The following is a 16,717-nucleotide window of genomic DNA, read 5'->3' as shown; positions in this document are numbered from 1 at the left end:
TTGTTGCTACTTCATAACTGTAATGTTGCTACTGTTATAAATTGTAATGTAAATATCTGATATGCAGGATGGTCTTAGGTGACCCCTGTGAAAGGGTTGTTTGACCGCCAAAGGGTCACAACCCACAGGTTGAGAACCACTGTCCTAGAGGGATATAAGTTTCACAAAGGCATTTGTCCCATCTTGTTCACAGCCACATCTACATCATCTAGAACATTTATTTATACACCATAGGTGCTTGAGGAATGAATTGCATGAGTTAATGGGTCATCTAAATTATATATTGGACTAATAATGCCTTGAACCTCTAAGGTAACATTTATAACAAAATAAAATGGACACAAAGTGAATAAACAGCATAAATTCCAGGCCACATTGGGGAAATATTATGGGTGAAAGGGTCAATAAGCATCTTAGACATTACCATCGTCTGACTCTCTGGCTGCTCAATGAATCAGTTACGACAGGACATTCTGCAAGGCCAATTAATTAATTAATTATTGCAAACTATGGCCCACCTTCATTTTACTCTTAGGTTATTTTTAATTATCATATGCTGCATTTCAAATTTTATAAAGCTGAACTATTTTTTAATTAATTTGATAAGTATCCCTTGCTGCTGCCTCTTCCTATGCACTTTTTTCTCTCCAACTCCACATGCTTGCTTTCTGTTATAAAAAGCACTACTAGTATAATATACAAATGAGAATGTCTGCTCGGCAGTAAGACTAGGACCCAGCGCAGCACAGATCCCTGTTCACATCAGCACTTAGGACAATGGTTCTTTACCATTTTAATGCCATCTTTTTATACCTAATATCTTATACTAGCCCCGTTTACTCTCCTGAAATGATAGTCATTGATAAGATAACATTTTCCTTAAGTTTTTATTTATTGATTTGAGAGAGAGAGAGAGAGAGAGAGCGAGGGTTGGGTCACAACATGAGGAACAATTTTGGAAGAGAGAGAGAGAGAGAGAGAGAGAGAGAGAGAGAGAGAGAGAGAGAGAGAGAGAGAAGAAGAAGAAGAAGAAGAAGAAGAAGAAGAAGAAGAAGAAGAAGAAGAAGAAGAAGAAGAAGAAGAAGAAGAAGAAGAAGAAGGGAGAGGGAGAGAGAGAAACAATAATTTCTTGTTCCATTTATTTATGAATTCTTTGGTTGCTTCTTGTATGTGCCCTGACCAACAGAACTACCCAGCCAGGGCCTGATAGCATAACATTTTTAAATATAAATGAATACCTACAATGTCTTTTGTGTAATATGAATGAGATCTAACAAAAGGTATTTATAGTAAAATAAAAATAATAATGTATAAATACTAGTACACAATGATATCAGATTTTAAAAAATTCTTATTTCCCACAGTCTGAAGGGATTGTTAGCTGCTGGTTGGAGCTCTTTACATAAAGAATTCTGCTACTGTAAGTACACAGGCAGACATATAGCTTTGCTAGTACGAGTGTACTTGGTATCAGTTGGGTTCCGCTGTCTAAGTTCTGAAAAACATTGATGATGTTCCGTGCTGAGGGTGCTCTGGAGTAGCAGAGGCCCGCCCCACTCCTGTCCTGAGCACCAGATTCCCCTCCTGCTGAGCCATCCTTTGTTAGAAGGTTTGCTTCTCTCTAGTTTGAAAAGCTGCCTTGACTTGTTCCTTATTTCTGAATAGGCCACATTTTCTGGTCTCTTCACAATCTTAATACAATCCACACCCTCCCCTCTCCAAATTGGTCACATTCTTTTTGAAGCAAAGGGCCCAGCTTTAATATTGGTGCTATTGTTGATATCTCCCAGGTCAGAAAATTAAGATTAGCTCTAAAAATGAAGGTCTAAAAATGTCTCTGGGTGTTTTTCGAAACCTTCCCTCTTTCCCAAGATTGCCTATATTTCTAATCTGTTGAAACTGAGTTTTTATAACCTAAGGCTTCTCCCTTTATCTTCCCATTCCCACAGACATTGTAAACTAATTCCAACTCACTTTGTAAATTGCAATTAAGGGAGATTTTATGGCTTCCTTGGAAATGCAGATATTTGCTTAAGGCACACATTTTTAGCTCCATTATAAACAAAAGCACAGGTTTACTCAATAGGATTTGTCATAGCAAAGAGATTATTAAGTACATTGGTAAAAAAAAATGTCCATGAGAAACACCTTTAAAGAGACTGAGGAATCTGAAAATATACCAGAAGGAAAGTAAGGAGAAGGGGGTACAAAGTCATGACAAACATCAGCCCCTCCACAATAAACTAAATTCTATACCCATTATTTTCCAGAAGTAAATCTTCATAAACGTTTCAATGTCAGATTCCCCTTTGTTCTTTAGAATTAATACTGTGGCATCTCCACCACCAAAGTGAATATTGAAAGCCCTCTCAGATATGTGTTTGATCTCCTCCAATGTCACCTTCCCTCTCTACATGCACTGCTCTTGAATTGTTTTTCAATGTACATTGTCAGCAAAGGTGGCTTCCCTGTGAGGACCAGGCTGTAGCCCTGTGGATGCTGAAACAATTCCTGGTCAGGTGCGGAGGTAGAAGTGTGGAATTGTGTTTATGTACAAAAGATGAGACTAGATCATTAAGAACTGAAATGTGAAGTGACTTTCTTGGGATGCTGGCTAATTGCCCTAATTTTGCTGGTTTTCATGTAAAATAAATAACTACAGCCACTTTTCAAGGTTTCCTTATATAGCCTCAGCCTGTCAAATATTTCATAATTTGAGGGGATAAAACACCTTTAGAAATGTCACAATTTTTCTTGCACCAAACCTTACTATTTTTTGCCATCATGGAAACATGCACTTTGAGAAATATGTTGTGCTGGGATAAGGGCAGGGGTTACTTCAGATTGGCTATCAGTATCATTTCTTCATAGAAATACAGAATGTGTGGTAAATAATCATCCCTTTGAAAAGAACTCTGCAAAGGAAGCCCAACTCAATGCATCTGATCATTGTTCTCCTGAGAGTGTAAAAAACAGTTAGATATAAAGCTATAAAGTTATTGGATTTTTTCTTTAAGTTTTTAAAAATATGTTTTTATTGATTTCAGAGAGGAAGGGAGAGTGAGAGAGATAGATGATGAGAGAGAATCATTGATCGGCTGCCTCCTACATGCCCCACACAGCGATCGAGCCTGTAAGCTGGGCATGTGCCCTGACCAGAAATGGTACCCTGACCTCCTGGTTCATGCGTGGATATTTAATCACTGAGCGACACTGGCCAGGTAGTTATTAGATCTTTATAGGTAAATATTGCAGATCTTTAGAATGTTTAGAGTTTGAGTTTTTGGGAAGCTGTCTACATCTAAAGGCTCTCAGAACATGTCTACAATAATGGGCCACACATAAAAATACCCACATTTGGTTTGTGACTGCAAACAGTGATGCCGGACTAGATTATTTATTGTATTAAGAAAATAGAGCTTCCAATGAGTTTTGGTTAACTCTCAAATAGGATTTACTCTTACAAGGTAGAGATAAACCACAGTTGAGAATATTCAGTTCAACTTGCTACAGGTCCTATAGGCTGCTCTGAGTTGGGTGATCAAACAGATTTTGATTCATGCAAGTGTCTTTGGGATGTGTGTTTCGCATTGTAAGACAATTTCTGTGAGGAGAATGATCACTTGAATCTTTGTGTTTGTTTACAAGCCAATATATTCCATATGTATCTGATTCTTGGTATGAAGATCTGTGGAGACTGTATCCTATAAAATGTATTCAAACCTATTAATTATTAAATACTATTTGATATTTCTCAAATGAAATACTTATCATGTCAGATACCAGAATATCCTACTTTGAGAAACTCAGAATTGCATCTTTTTAATAGGACTGAGAATGTAGTCCTATTGCTTTGAAAAGCATTACAAAAATCATGAATGCTCTCTTCTAAACAATTAGAATAAAAACTAGAAGCCCAGCGTGCAAAATCGCACAGCCCCGCCCACCCGCACGCCCAGTGCCGCTGTGGGAGCAGGACCCCAGACCCGCCCTTCTGCCACTAGACCCCGCCGGGCCTTGTTTGGTAGTTACGGCGTCACGGGGTTAGGGCCACAGGCTTTTTATAATATAGGTTTCTTTTTCCTGCAACAAATTTGTGAATATGTCATTAATTCTTCCCTAGCTAGAGAAGCTCATGCTTTTCCAACCCTAGAGCTCTAAATGAAATGATGGAGAACAAAATGACAGAGGCTAATGGAAATGTCAACTGCTCCCGGAGAAGGAAGGAGTGTGGCCTTCAGTCAAAAACTCCAAAATGGTGGGGAGGGATGTGGGTCCTCCGGCAGGTTTGCTCCTAAGGATTTCGGCAAGGGGATTTGTATTTTCTCTAGTTCTCTTTTCAAAGCAGTGGCTCTCTTCCTGAGGACTTCATGGATGTCCAGTTTATGAAAGATAGATGCCATTTTTTAAAAGAATCAAAATTGCTTATGAAAGTCACTGCTTTCAAGTGCCGGTAGCAGGTACACTTGACCCTGAATACGACAGTAAGTCGTCCTTGCTCCTTCCTATTTTCCTGGAAAAGGGACACATTGAATAAAATTATAGAACTGAGCTGGTGAGTCATTGCATGCAGCCGGTCTCGCTTCAAGTTTTACCATTTCTTTTAGGACTCAAAATAGCTATTGATGCACAGCGTCTGAATTTTCTTTAAGGGCCACATTTCTTTTGTATTTAAGGGCATAAGTCATCTTTTAAATAGGCAGAGCATGTGTAGAATCTTTGCTAGCTGGAGTGCACGAGAACAAAAGGACCACGTGTGTGCTTCATGGCACGTGTTCTAGAGGATAGAGGTCCAAGGGAGAGCAATCTTGTTCAAACAGCTTAATGTCATAAATGATGAAAGCGAGGTCCACAGAAACAAAGCAGCATAGTGCAATTAACAACTATCAATACTTAAGTTGAAAAGGAAGACATGGAGACTTTACAGGTGAGTCTGAAAGGTAATAGAGATGTTGGTACTTGGAAGTGTAAATAATTCCAGGCTTTGAAATCACAGGTCTAAAATTCAAAACACATCCCATTGTCTAAATCACCCAAGACCTTCGGGGGTTACCGTAGCAGCCTGGTGGTGCTGTGCAGTGTCCTGCAGAGGTTATGCTCATTTCAGTCCCTAAATGGCAACATAGCCATTTACAAACAAGCAAGCATCCATGAGGGAATCACTCACCTGCAGAGTGGTCACCAAGGCCTGGGGACCGGCTATTTCTTTGATGAGTACTCCTGCCCTGCTGTTTATCTTACAGTTTTCAGGACACCTTCACTCACTGTAATAAACTCTATCTTGAGCTTTTAGATCTCATTCCAAATCCACATGTGTAGGGAGGTTCTATCTCTATGCAAAGCCTTTCTGAGGCTCAAGACTACCATAAAATAGGTTTGTATATATAAATTACAGGCTTAATTTCTAATTATCTCTAATCTTCATATCCAATAATACCAGAGAAATATCTGTGTATTGAAGTTGGACAACCATATGCTAAGGAATGAAAGAGAAGAGAATTTAAAAGACAAAACCCAATGTATACTATACAGAAGAGGTGAAATAGAGAACTAGCTGAGAGCTTATGTTCTGTTTCAATTCCTTTCTACCCTTACAGAATATCTATAATTAATTTTGTGATTATCATGTATAAGCCCTCTTGGAAACCTGAAGATGTAAAGATAGAAAGCGAGAGTCAAATCTGTACTCAGTAATAAAACAAAAGGTTGGGTTATGTTGATAAAATAAAATATTCATGATTTTAGTTTATTTTGTTGAATTTATTAATAACCTTTATATATTTATATTTGTATGGCTTTGAGCAAAGACAAAAGAAATACTCTACCGCATCCCTGATCATACAGTTGGAAGAATCAGCTCATCTACTATTTCCCCAGCAGCAGACAGACCAGTCTTTTCAATAATACATTTCTTTCTGTACAGATTAAAACTCCATACGCACGGGCTTACCTAGGTACAGAGGAAAGAGGTCACTTGTCAACTAGCAATTGGCTTTTATGTTACAGGAATGTGAGTCATTTTTTTTCTTCACCTAAGTATATAGAGTCATACATAGATGTAAATAATTCACCCTGCACCACTGTTAGTTTAACATACAAACCTTAGCTTTTTGCCCATTCTGTTACAAAGAGAATAAAAATTGTTTTGGTTGCACTAAAAGACCATGAAATTCAACCCTGCTCACGTTTCCCAATAGTCCTGGAAATAAAAAGCCCAAAATGTATCTATTGTATAAAAATATTTCACTACCAAACCCTTTTGTCCTATCAAATGTAAACCTTTAATAATTTAAAGGATCAATACAGGATCTTAATAAATTGACATTAACTCTCCATCTTTTAATAAAATAAAGGAGTTTTGTACTGATATGTAAATGGTCTTGCAGTTTTCCCATAGGATCTAGGTAGACTGAACAACCCCATTCTTACACCATTCCTGACACGCCATCCTGTTACCAGCGTGGTACCTATAACATTACATTGGCTAGCATTGTTGATCCGCATGAGCTGCGATCTCTCAGAAATTAAACACAATGACTCATTTTGGTATTATAGATGTTTTTCCCACAAAAGGCATGACAGGCAGCATGGATCCATTTTAGAGTTTTTCCTTTGTTTTGTTTTCTGTCTTCAAGTCTGTCTGGGGGCCCTCCCCATTTAAGGTGGGATCTTGGTTAAGTTCTTCAATGTGTCACCAGCGTCAAAGATACTGAAGACCTCCACGCTAGGCCATTCTCTCACGTTGGGTTATTTACAGAAGTTGGTAGTTAGGGATTCTCCGATTGTGTTCCAGTCACCGGCCACGTTCCTGGGATGCATTAGGCACAAATCATTACTACGGGACTCCCTGCAGAGGGAGAAGATGCTCCCAGATCATTGAAAGAGTTAAGGAAACAGACAAATACACAAACAATGCTCACATTCAGTTCCACCCTGCTTTCCGTCACCATGTCTAGACTTTTCTCAGCACTTTTAAAACAACACACCTCCTCTCCAAGGCCCATGTTAACACCATATGCCTTAAGATTTCCTAACCACTCAGTTACAATATATATAGAGCGAAGCGTGTGTTCCCAACAGACATGATGCTGCTATGAGCATTTATTTCTTTAAATCAACACCACAGTCAACTGCCAACTACAGTGACGACAGAACACACGGGCAACTCCAAATCAAGCTGTGATTTACAAGTCATTATTTAAATAACAATAATAGTACTCATATTAAAAGAAAGTAAAAACCTCACTTCTAGTCTTAAGATAGAGTTCCATCCGAGTCAAACTTACAGGAATTTTAAGATAGGCAATTAATAAAATTGGTATATATTTCCAGAAATGAGAAATGCTGTAAGCCTTTCCCTACAATGACTGCTTTCAACCCATACCCCCCCTCAAAAAAAGCATGCAGGGATATTTTCCAATGCTTGATTATGGCAAGAAGGAAGAAAAGTGATGGTTCTTGGTGTAATACAAGCAATTTGTAGAATCGAGCATACAATTTTGCATAAAACATTGCAGGTTAAAATAACATTGTAGGTTTCAAGCCATTGCATTACAGTTGAATAATTGTCACAATTAGGTTTTGTAAAATTTAAAACTCTAGATTTTGAAGTGAAACAATAAAACTAAATTCTTAAGTGATGACTTTGACCTTCATTCAGCACAGAATAGCTATTTTTTATTTGGGTTGAAAAGATTATTTACAACTAACATTGATTGAGTCTGGGAAAAGTCCAATAACACAGGAAGAGAAATATCCCCTTGCTATCTGAATGAACAATGAACATGTTTGAGGTTTGAGATATTCCTAACACTGGCTGCTACTCTCCTACTGTGGCCAAGCATATACAACTGTTCTTTAACCTAGGTCAGAATGGAAAGCACCAAATGACAATTTGGATCTATAAAACGGGATTTGCTATTTCACCCTCCATAACGAATGATTAACCATTTAGATGCAGAGACACAGCTAATGAAGGAGGTGTTGATTGGTGCCATTCAGTAGCTCACTTGAGCTGCCTTTTAAAATCAGGGTTTTGTTTGCATCGAATCCAAGAACTCTTCCTAAAATAGAGAAATACATATATCAAAGGAATTTAGGAGAAGCAGGTTAAAAATAAATAATCTTACAACAACATTTTAAATCTTTTTTAATGATTCAAAGCAAGGAAGACATATATAACACTGAATGCTAAACAAGTCTTTGAATGTCTCTTGGATTTTAGATATATATTTAATAGTATATGTATATATATTTATATATATATATATATATATTTTACATTTTGCGTGTAGGCCAGAGCTGTCTAAAATATCTCTTCATAATAGGCTATAGGGATGTGTCAGGAGATAGAATAAAATAAGATCTGAGAATGTTCTCGGTTCATTCGAGTCTGTATGACAATCGGCAGGGATCATAAATTTGAAGAAAATCGTGGCTTTTCCACCTCTGGGTCTGTTTTTAAGACTGAGGAAGGCTCTTTCTGAAGGGGGGCCGCCGGCGGAGGGGGTGCCGGAGGGACTCCTCGGGTGGGGGGAATGGCTCCGGACGACATCTGTCGGAACAGGGTCACCCTCTGGGGGACAGTGCCCCTGCCCCCCGCCTGCAGGCTCCCGCCGTGGACGGCTGGCACGGGCTGAGGGATGGAGGCCAGGGACTCGCCCACCGTGGGGTGCGGTCTGGAAATCGGGGTGGACACCTCGTGGGGCAACGAGGGCTGCGAGGCCGAGAGGGGCCTGACCTCCCGGCTCAGGCTGGCGTTGTGCAGGGCCTGCGTGCTCTTGTGCACGTCGGTCTTGGGCGTGGAGCTGCCGCTGGGCGTCTGTGGCTGCGGGGGCTGCTGTGGGGGTGGCGGCGGGGGCTGCGGGGCCGGGGGCGGCGGGTGCACCAGGGACAGCTGCGACGCCGTCGGGGAGGCGTAGTGGAAAGTTCGGGCGGCCAGCGGGCTCTGCACGGGCGGGCTGCAGACGGCCGTGGTGTAGGAGCAGGGCGAGAGGATGGCGGAGGGCTGGGGGGTCTGCGTGCTGGGGCTGGGGGAGTGCAGGTTGCTAGGGGACAGGCTGGCGGCGGTGTACACGGGCGGCGACTGGGTCCTCATGCGGGAGGTGGGCGTGGCCGTGGAGGCGGCGTTCGCATTCGGCATCTGCGGGTAACTGATCGGAGCGATGGCCTGCACCATCTCCCGGTCGTGTTTCACGATCTGCTTCAGGATCTCGTTCTCCTGGTTGTTGAAAACACCAGTGTTAAGATCCTTCTGGAACTTTTGCAGAAGAATTGAATTTTTCTTGCCTGTCAGCGAAAGAAAAATAAGCGCTTAGAATGCCTACCCAGGACAGGCGGCAACTCCCGGGGACAGTGGCTCCTGAAAGCAAGTCCGTCAGTGAGCCCTCGGGCGGTTCCGAAGCCCAGTACTCACCTTCACAAACAGGAGCGGGGGCGGGGGGGTGGGGGGTGGGGGGGGCCTGCCCTTGGCGCTGCCTGCACCATCCTGGAAAATCCCACCTCCCATCCAGGTCAAGTTGAAAAATCTGTAACCTGGCAAAAGCCATCTTACAGAAGAAATGGAGAGTGAGGGCTCCGGTGCAGAGCCGGGAAGAACGGGCAATGGGGCCAGGATGGGCCTGGAATCAAGGTTTGAGGTGAACGCTTCTTTTTCGAGAAAGGACAGAGGCACGCCCACTATGTGACAGGCCATGGGCAGGTTCATTTTATTTACCCCACTCTTGGAGGCGTGCTCACGCCCACTGCACTGAGACAGAGGCAGGGTGAGGGCAATGCCCAAGAAAATGTGGCTCCTGAGTAACTGGGCTGGGAAGGGAAAACAGCAGATGTGACATAGGTGTGTCATCCTCAACTACCCAGGACACACCTGTCGCAGTGAATGCTGGACCCAGTCCCTGGGCCTCACCCACTGCTCAGCCAGAAGAGGCATTTTACTGAGCTCCCCACGTGGCAGTCGGAGAAGCGAAGGACTTTGTTTTTGACCAGTGTCCTACTCTAGTGACTCTCCACCCTCCCTGCATCTCAATCTCATCCCTGGGCTTTCAAACCCACCGAGTTCCACCTGTACTCGACCACTTAAATCAGAGTGAGCAGACCTGGGGCCCAGGTTTTGACAGGGTAACAGCTAATTTCCCCTCAGGATTCTTCTGCGCCGCCCTCATTGAGGACCACATCACAATCCTCCTCCTCTGCCAGGCTGTGAGGGTATAGTGCAGTGGTTCTCAACCTTGGCTGCAATTAAAATCACCTGGGAATCTTTTTAAAATCCTGATTTCTGGGCCTCATCCTCCGGAAATTCTGTTTCTTTGTTATGGGGTGAGGCCACAACATTAGTAACAAAGAAACAGAATTTCCAGAGGATGAGGCCCAGAAATCAGGATTTTAAAAAGATTCCCAGGTGATTCTAATGTGCAGCCAAGGTTGAGAACCACTGTTTGTGGCGGGCTCTCAGCTCACTCCAGAACTCAGTCACCATAACCATCACCCCTCCTTCCTGCCATTGTCTCTCCAGGGCTCTGCAGATAGCAGACATTCTGTGGCAGAATAACTACCAGCACCAGGGGTAGGCTGATGAAAGATGGGAAATCAATGACTTTCAATGACATCATTCATACCCAGGTGAACGTGGTAACTAAAAAGTGAATCAATTTGCCAAATCACTTAATAAAGTGTGACATCTAAAGGAACAAGAAATACTTTTGAATGAAAATATATGCTAAAATTTACTCAATGCTGAGAAAAACAATCATTTTTATTTTATTTTTGATCTTATTGATGTACAACTGACACACACCCCCTATTAGTTTCAGGTTGCAATCATTTTAAATGACTGACAGAATGGATAGCTGTCTATCTCTCCTTTCAGAATTCACCTACCTCCCCAAAGAACAAACACCCCTAGGTTAGGAATAAATGTAAATACTTATTTAGCATATTCCCTTAACTAATTACAATATACATTTATAAGAAATGATGACAATTGAGAAGGATTGCATTTCTTTGCGATCATGTGAACAGTCAACATTTCATAATCTAATATCTGTGACCTTGTGGAAAAATACTATAACTTTTATTGTTCTGTTAGCATTTTATAAGAATTAAAAATGCAAATGTTTGATGCTTACTAACAATTTCATTGCCTATACTATTAATTACGAACCATTTCATGCAAACCTTTTTTATAAACATAAACTGCAATGAATTAGAGGAGAATGAAGCTGTATCAGATAAAGAGATATTTCCTATTGAAATAACCTAATTTTAATGCTTTCTCTAAAGATGTGGAGCTGGTTTAGGAAAAGAATTTATATGCTCAGAAATTAGTCTCTAGTTCTGTATGAACATTCATGCACCACAATGAGGGAAGCTATTTTCAAATTAAGTAAAGATGCTTTGAGGAGTACTCACTCCTTTGATGGGCACTATGCCCTGTTAAATCTCTAAGTTGTCATTGTGAGTTTCTAAGGTATGAGTTAAGTCTAATGGTAATATCCAAATACTATCTTTTTTCTCCTGACCTAATTTCAGATCCTATGCAGTCTGTTATCCTAACATTGATGGAAGGAAAGAGGTGAAATACAGCAGAAAAGCTCACATATCCATACATCAATCACAAGTCCTTACCTTTTAGTAAGAGTGAAGCAGTTGCAATACCTCTTTGCTTACTTTCAAGTGATCCCAACCCCATCTCCTCTGAGTTCATTGATTCCTTCAACCCTCCCTACCACTGGCCAATAAAATATGCTGTGCACCGGGTGCTGTGAATGTAATAGTGAATTAGACATGATCTCTGCAGTTACAAAGCTTAGCATCTCTAGTGCAGTTACAGCACTAAAAGCAGTGCTATGATGGAGGAACTTCCCAGGGATATGGGAGAACATATCTGGGTACCCAGTCTATCAGGGGGTGGGGTGTCTAAACTGAGAGAGGAAGATCAATAGAGTTAAGCAGAGAAAAAGGGGCAGAGCAAGGCAGGATGGGGAAGAGGATCTGGGTGTGTAAATGAATGCATACTTCTGATGTCACAGTGTCCCAGCAGATCTCGGGAAGTTAACTGCAAGCCCATCTAATGTAACTTGACTATGGCCAGTATTCAACTCTTTAAACTAGTGTAACTAATAAGGCTGATTTATACATTTTTATTTGAGAGAAGAGCAGACTAAACTAAATTGATATTTGCAAAATAAAGCATCTATGTAGGACATTTCTAGCAAGGCTTTTTTTCTGCTTGAGTCTGCATTACAAATATTTCAAGAAGTTTCTACTGAGACAGTTATTTAACACAAGTTCTCATTTCTTAATATAAGGATACAATGTAAAGTGGAACCTTAAAAAATCCTTCTGGTAACTTTGGTTTGTAATGTAGACTCATACATTGGAACTTTAATTCTATTTTAATGCTATGTAGAATTTTTATCATTGCTTTTTACCTGAAAATTCAAATTGTATTGGCATCACTGGGGAAATCAGATTGCATAGCTAGTAAAAATAGAGATGAATAAGTAAACCTAGAACACTGAGAAGAGAAAGTTAGAGCCTCGGATCTTTCTAGAAATAGGGCTACAGCTAATTGCTACTTCTATGCAATTGAACAGTCAGTCTGTGAACTAGCATCTGGGACTGATGACTACAAATACGTTATCAGCCCACTAGATTAAAACTGAACTGTGCATGAAGGAGACAAAACCAAAGAGAGTACCTATCCGATCTAGTCGGTCAATGGCAACCGTCTCAAAGGCTCTTCTCATCATCGGATATTCCTCCAGGACCTCATTGAAGTTGTCCACAGAAAGTGAATAAAGACGGCAGTATGTGTCAGCTCGAACACTGGCAGTGCGGCGCCCCTTGGTCAGCAGGCAGATCTCTATAAAAACAAGGAGGACAGATTTGTTTGGTCATTTTCTGTTAGAGGCCATTATGGCCTCCCAAAATTAAAGGTAGAATCGCATGGTGTGAGAACCCAATGATTAGCAGCATCTTCTGTTTTACCAACTAATTTTTTTTTTGACAATTAAAAGTATCCATTTGCCAACTCAATCTTAAAATATTCTTCCTTTTTTAAACAATTGAAGCTTTGGGTTCAAAGGGAACGCTGAGACATATTTATCTTGCCTCAGGTCCCCATTCCATTCCCCTTGAAATAACAACAAAAAACGATGCAGGAAGTGAATAATAAATGCACAATAGAGTTGAAAACAGGAAGAAACCATGCTGAGGTAGAAGTTATTTTATGAATTCTGGACGTGAGGCAGAATGGTAAGAACTAGGAAAATTCCTTGGCACGTGGGATGGGGAAAGAGACAGCTGAACAAACTGGTTGAGCAATTTACAGCCTGGTCACCAGGTACAGAAGGTCACCGGTGGAAATCCTTGAGTGCCTAGCAAATGGCAAAACTGAGAAAACAAGAACTTTGCTTCCAGGGCAACCTTTCCTCCCCCAGTGTATTACTGGTCATGAGGTCTAGACCCCCTGGCTTTTATATCTCTGGTCATGTGGTTCGGACCCTCCCCTGACCTTTCCTCCCCTGGCATATTGCTAGGCATGTGGTTTTAGAGCCCCCTTAGAGGAGAAATAGAGGCCAGAGATAGCCTCACAGGAACCCCATGTAAGTCCTCTCTGTCCACTCCCTTAAGCAGTCAGCCTGAGAGCTATCATCTAGGCCTCAGTTGTTTTTCAGATCCAGGCCCAGAGAAGCAGCAAAGCCAGACGAAGTGATGCCATGGCCGACATCAGGACCAGCTGCGATGACTAATGAGCCCCTACATTGCAAACGTCAATTCATTTTAATAGACACCATGATCCTGAAAGGACACACCTGGGAAAGCTGATAAATATAATGTTGAGATCCTTCCCTGAGACCTCCAGATAAAAGCCCTCAAAACCAAGGACACAGTATATGCATCCACCTTGAAGCAAGTCCACTTGTGTCTCCTTTTTGAGTGTATTTTACTTACTTTTCTCTTAAGCTCTAAGGGTTGTGGTGAGACTTGCAACCAAGGGAGCAGCAGGCAGTGGCAGCTCATCCTAGGCTAACCCATTGAACCTGTCTCCAAGGCCCCCTTTTCTCTGACTTTTCACTGAGCTAACAGCAGCCCCACCTTGGCTCACTTCTGCCTCTGTGACATTTACTTCTCAGTGAGTCCATGCAGCCCAGCCTGGCTCACCTCTTTCCTATAATGTTTCTAGAGAGCCAAAGCAGAGCACCACCTCCGCTCTCTCCTGTTATTTCTTCTATCATAATCCCCTCCTTTATTTCACTATTGCCACCTTCAATAAACACGTTCTCAAAATCATCTGGACTCATGTTGTGAAATCATTCTTGTACAAAGTTAAAACCCACACACGCGGCCGGCCCGAGGCAGATTGCTCTGAGCCTGGTCCCTTTCCAGTGATGGAAAGCATAAAGCAAATGGTAGCATTATAGAAAGAAACAAAAATGAGCCCAAACTTTGGCTTAGAAAGTCCTATGATGAAGTCCTATGATGAAGCAAAACTGGACCAGTGGAATGCATTACCGGCATGCCTTATGTAGTTCCTATATTTCCAATAAGATCAGTATAAAATTTTTATTCCATATGCACTGAGGGGGTCCTATTTAAATAACTTCTAAGGAGAACTCTTCATTGAAACTTAGCTTCCCAATATATGGTAATTAAACCTTTGCAAATTTGGATTTCCTTATTTACTAACTAAATAAATGATAAAAGCAATAATTTCATTTTCAAAATTTATTAATTGAATTCCTGTAGGCTAATCTTTAGGGTATCAGATGTACCAACTGCCCCATGCTATTTTTGTTGACATTAGTTAACCCTGATTATAAACATGTCATTCCTCCTGAGATTATTATCACTTACATGAACAGTCATGTGATAAGGTAGGGCAAATAGCCTTAAGAATTTGCAATAATATTTCCCAGACCTCTAAAACAGAGCTTAACATTGCAGTAACACAGAGCTAGTCATTAACTTACAGCAGAAGTTTGTAAGGTAATGTGTTTAACCTGAGTTTCTAGAATGGGTGGGAAAATTTGTATGTGACTGCTTGTAGTAACCAAGGCAAAAGCTGCTTCTTTCTTTTATAACTGATGTCATGAAATAAAAGTACTCTCTTGTACATCAAAATGCTAATTTTCTACAAATTACTTAGGTTTCTAATCCACTCTCTCATAATAATGTGCAAGAAGAAATATCACTTTTTGGTTTTCTTTTTATATTTGTATCTGTAATCTTTCCATCTTTACACTAGTGAACTAGTAAAATAGTATTTCTTATGACATAGGAGATGGTAACATCTGGCTTAAATCAATTTGCATATCAAGCTTGGCTGGAGAACCATTTTAACTGTCAAATGGAATTGAATAAAAATCTAAAGGAATTAAAAGTAGGATAAAACATTAAATAGATGTAAATTTTGTAGTATTTGATGTATTTTAAAATATTTTATATTTTTGAAACAGATATTAGATATAACATATTTTCAAATGTAGATATAAATTGATAATTATGTGTACCTCAATTATATATCATGATACATAGTCTAATAAAATCACATTTGCTTTTTTCTAGATATAAGTGATCATTTCAGTTCCTATAGACATAGTCATATTTGTACAATTATTAGTGTCCTCTACTACTGCTCATCCTGTCATTTAAGACTAGAGGCCTGGTGCACAAAAATTCATGCACTGGGGGAGGGGGGATCCCTCAGTCCAGCCAGTACCCTCTCACAGTCTGGGACCCCTCAGGGGATGTCCACCTGCCAGCTTAGGCCCGCTCCTTGGGGACATCCTTAGTGCTGCCAAGGAGGTGGGAGAGGCTCCTGCCACTGACCCTGCGCTCACAGCAGTCAGCCCAGCTTGTGGCTGAGTGGAGCTCCCCCTGTGGGAGCGCACTGACCACCAGGGGGCTGCTCCTGCATTGAGCGTCTGCCCCCTGGTGGTCAGTGTGTGTCATCGCGACCAGTCATTCCCAGTGGTTCTACTATTAGGGTCAATTTGCATATTACCCTTTTATTATATAAGACTAGGGGCCCGGTGCATGAAATTCGTGCACTGGGTGGTGGTGGTGGGAGTGTCCCTCAGCCCAGCCTGCCCCCTCTCACATACTGGGAGCCCTCAGGCGTTGACCCCCATCACCCTCCAATCGCAGGATCCGCCCCTTGCCCAGGCCTGACGCCTCTGACAGAGGTGTCAGGCCTGGGCAGGGGACCCTCATTTCCCCCCATCACTGGTTCTTCCCCCAACCCAGGCCTGATGCCTCTGGCCCAGGCATCAGGCCTAGGCAGGGGACCCCCAGACCCCTCCGATTGCTGGCTCTGCCCCTTGCCCAGGCCTGATGCCTCAGCCAGAGGCGTAGACCCCCATCACCCTCTGATCACCTGATCGGCCCCTTGCCCAGGCCTGACGCCTCCGCCAGAGGTGTCAGGCTTGGACAGGGGACCCCCATCTCCCCCCGATCACTGGCTCTGGCCCCCACCCAGGCCTGAGGCCTCTGGCCCAGAAATCATGCCTGGGCAGGGGATCCCCATCTCCCTCTGATCGCTTGCTCCCCCCCGCCCAAGCCTGACGCCTCTGACCCAGGCTTCAGGCCTGGGCAAGGGGACCATCATATCCCCCCAATCCCCGGCTCAGCCCCCCGCCCAGGCCTGATGCCTCGGCCAGAGGAGTTGACCCTCATCACCCTCCGATCACCAGTCACCGGATCGGCCCCTTGA

The 16,717-nt window shown here is 42.0% G+C and overlaps 1 protein-coding gene across 1 annotated transcript in view; it reads right to left on the bottom strand.

Moving 5' to 3' along the window:
• Window positions 1–5,725: 5,725 nt before the first annotated feature.
• Window positions 5,726–16,717, bottom strand: part of HCN1 (hyperpolarization activated cyclic nucleotide gated potassium channel 1) — a 310,164-nt gene continuing 299,172 nt past the window's right edge. Inside the window, exons 7-8 of the mRNA XM_059694808.1 lie at window positions 12,701–12,865; window positions 5,726–9,288 (exon numbers count right to left, since the gene is read on the bottom strand). Coding sequence (XP_059550791.1) covers window positions 8,414–9,288; window positions 12,701–12,865 — 1,040 coding nt within the window. The 3' untranslated portion in view covers window positions 5,726–8,413. The remainder of the gene's footprint in view (window positions 9,289–12,700; window positions 12,866–16,717) is intronic.

This window comes from Myotis daubentonii, chromosome 4 (genome assembly GCF_963259705.1).
Source record: "Myotis daubentonii chromosome 4, mMyoDau2.1, whole genome shotgun sequence".
NCBI classification, from domain to species: Eukaryota; Metazoa; Chordata; class Mammalia; order Chiroptera; family Vespertilionidae; genus Myotis; species Myotis daubentonii.
This window is presented reverse-complemented; position numbering and strand designations above follow the sequence as displayed.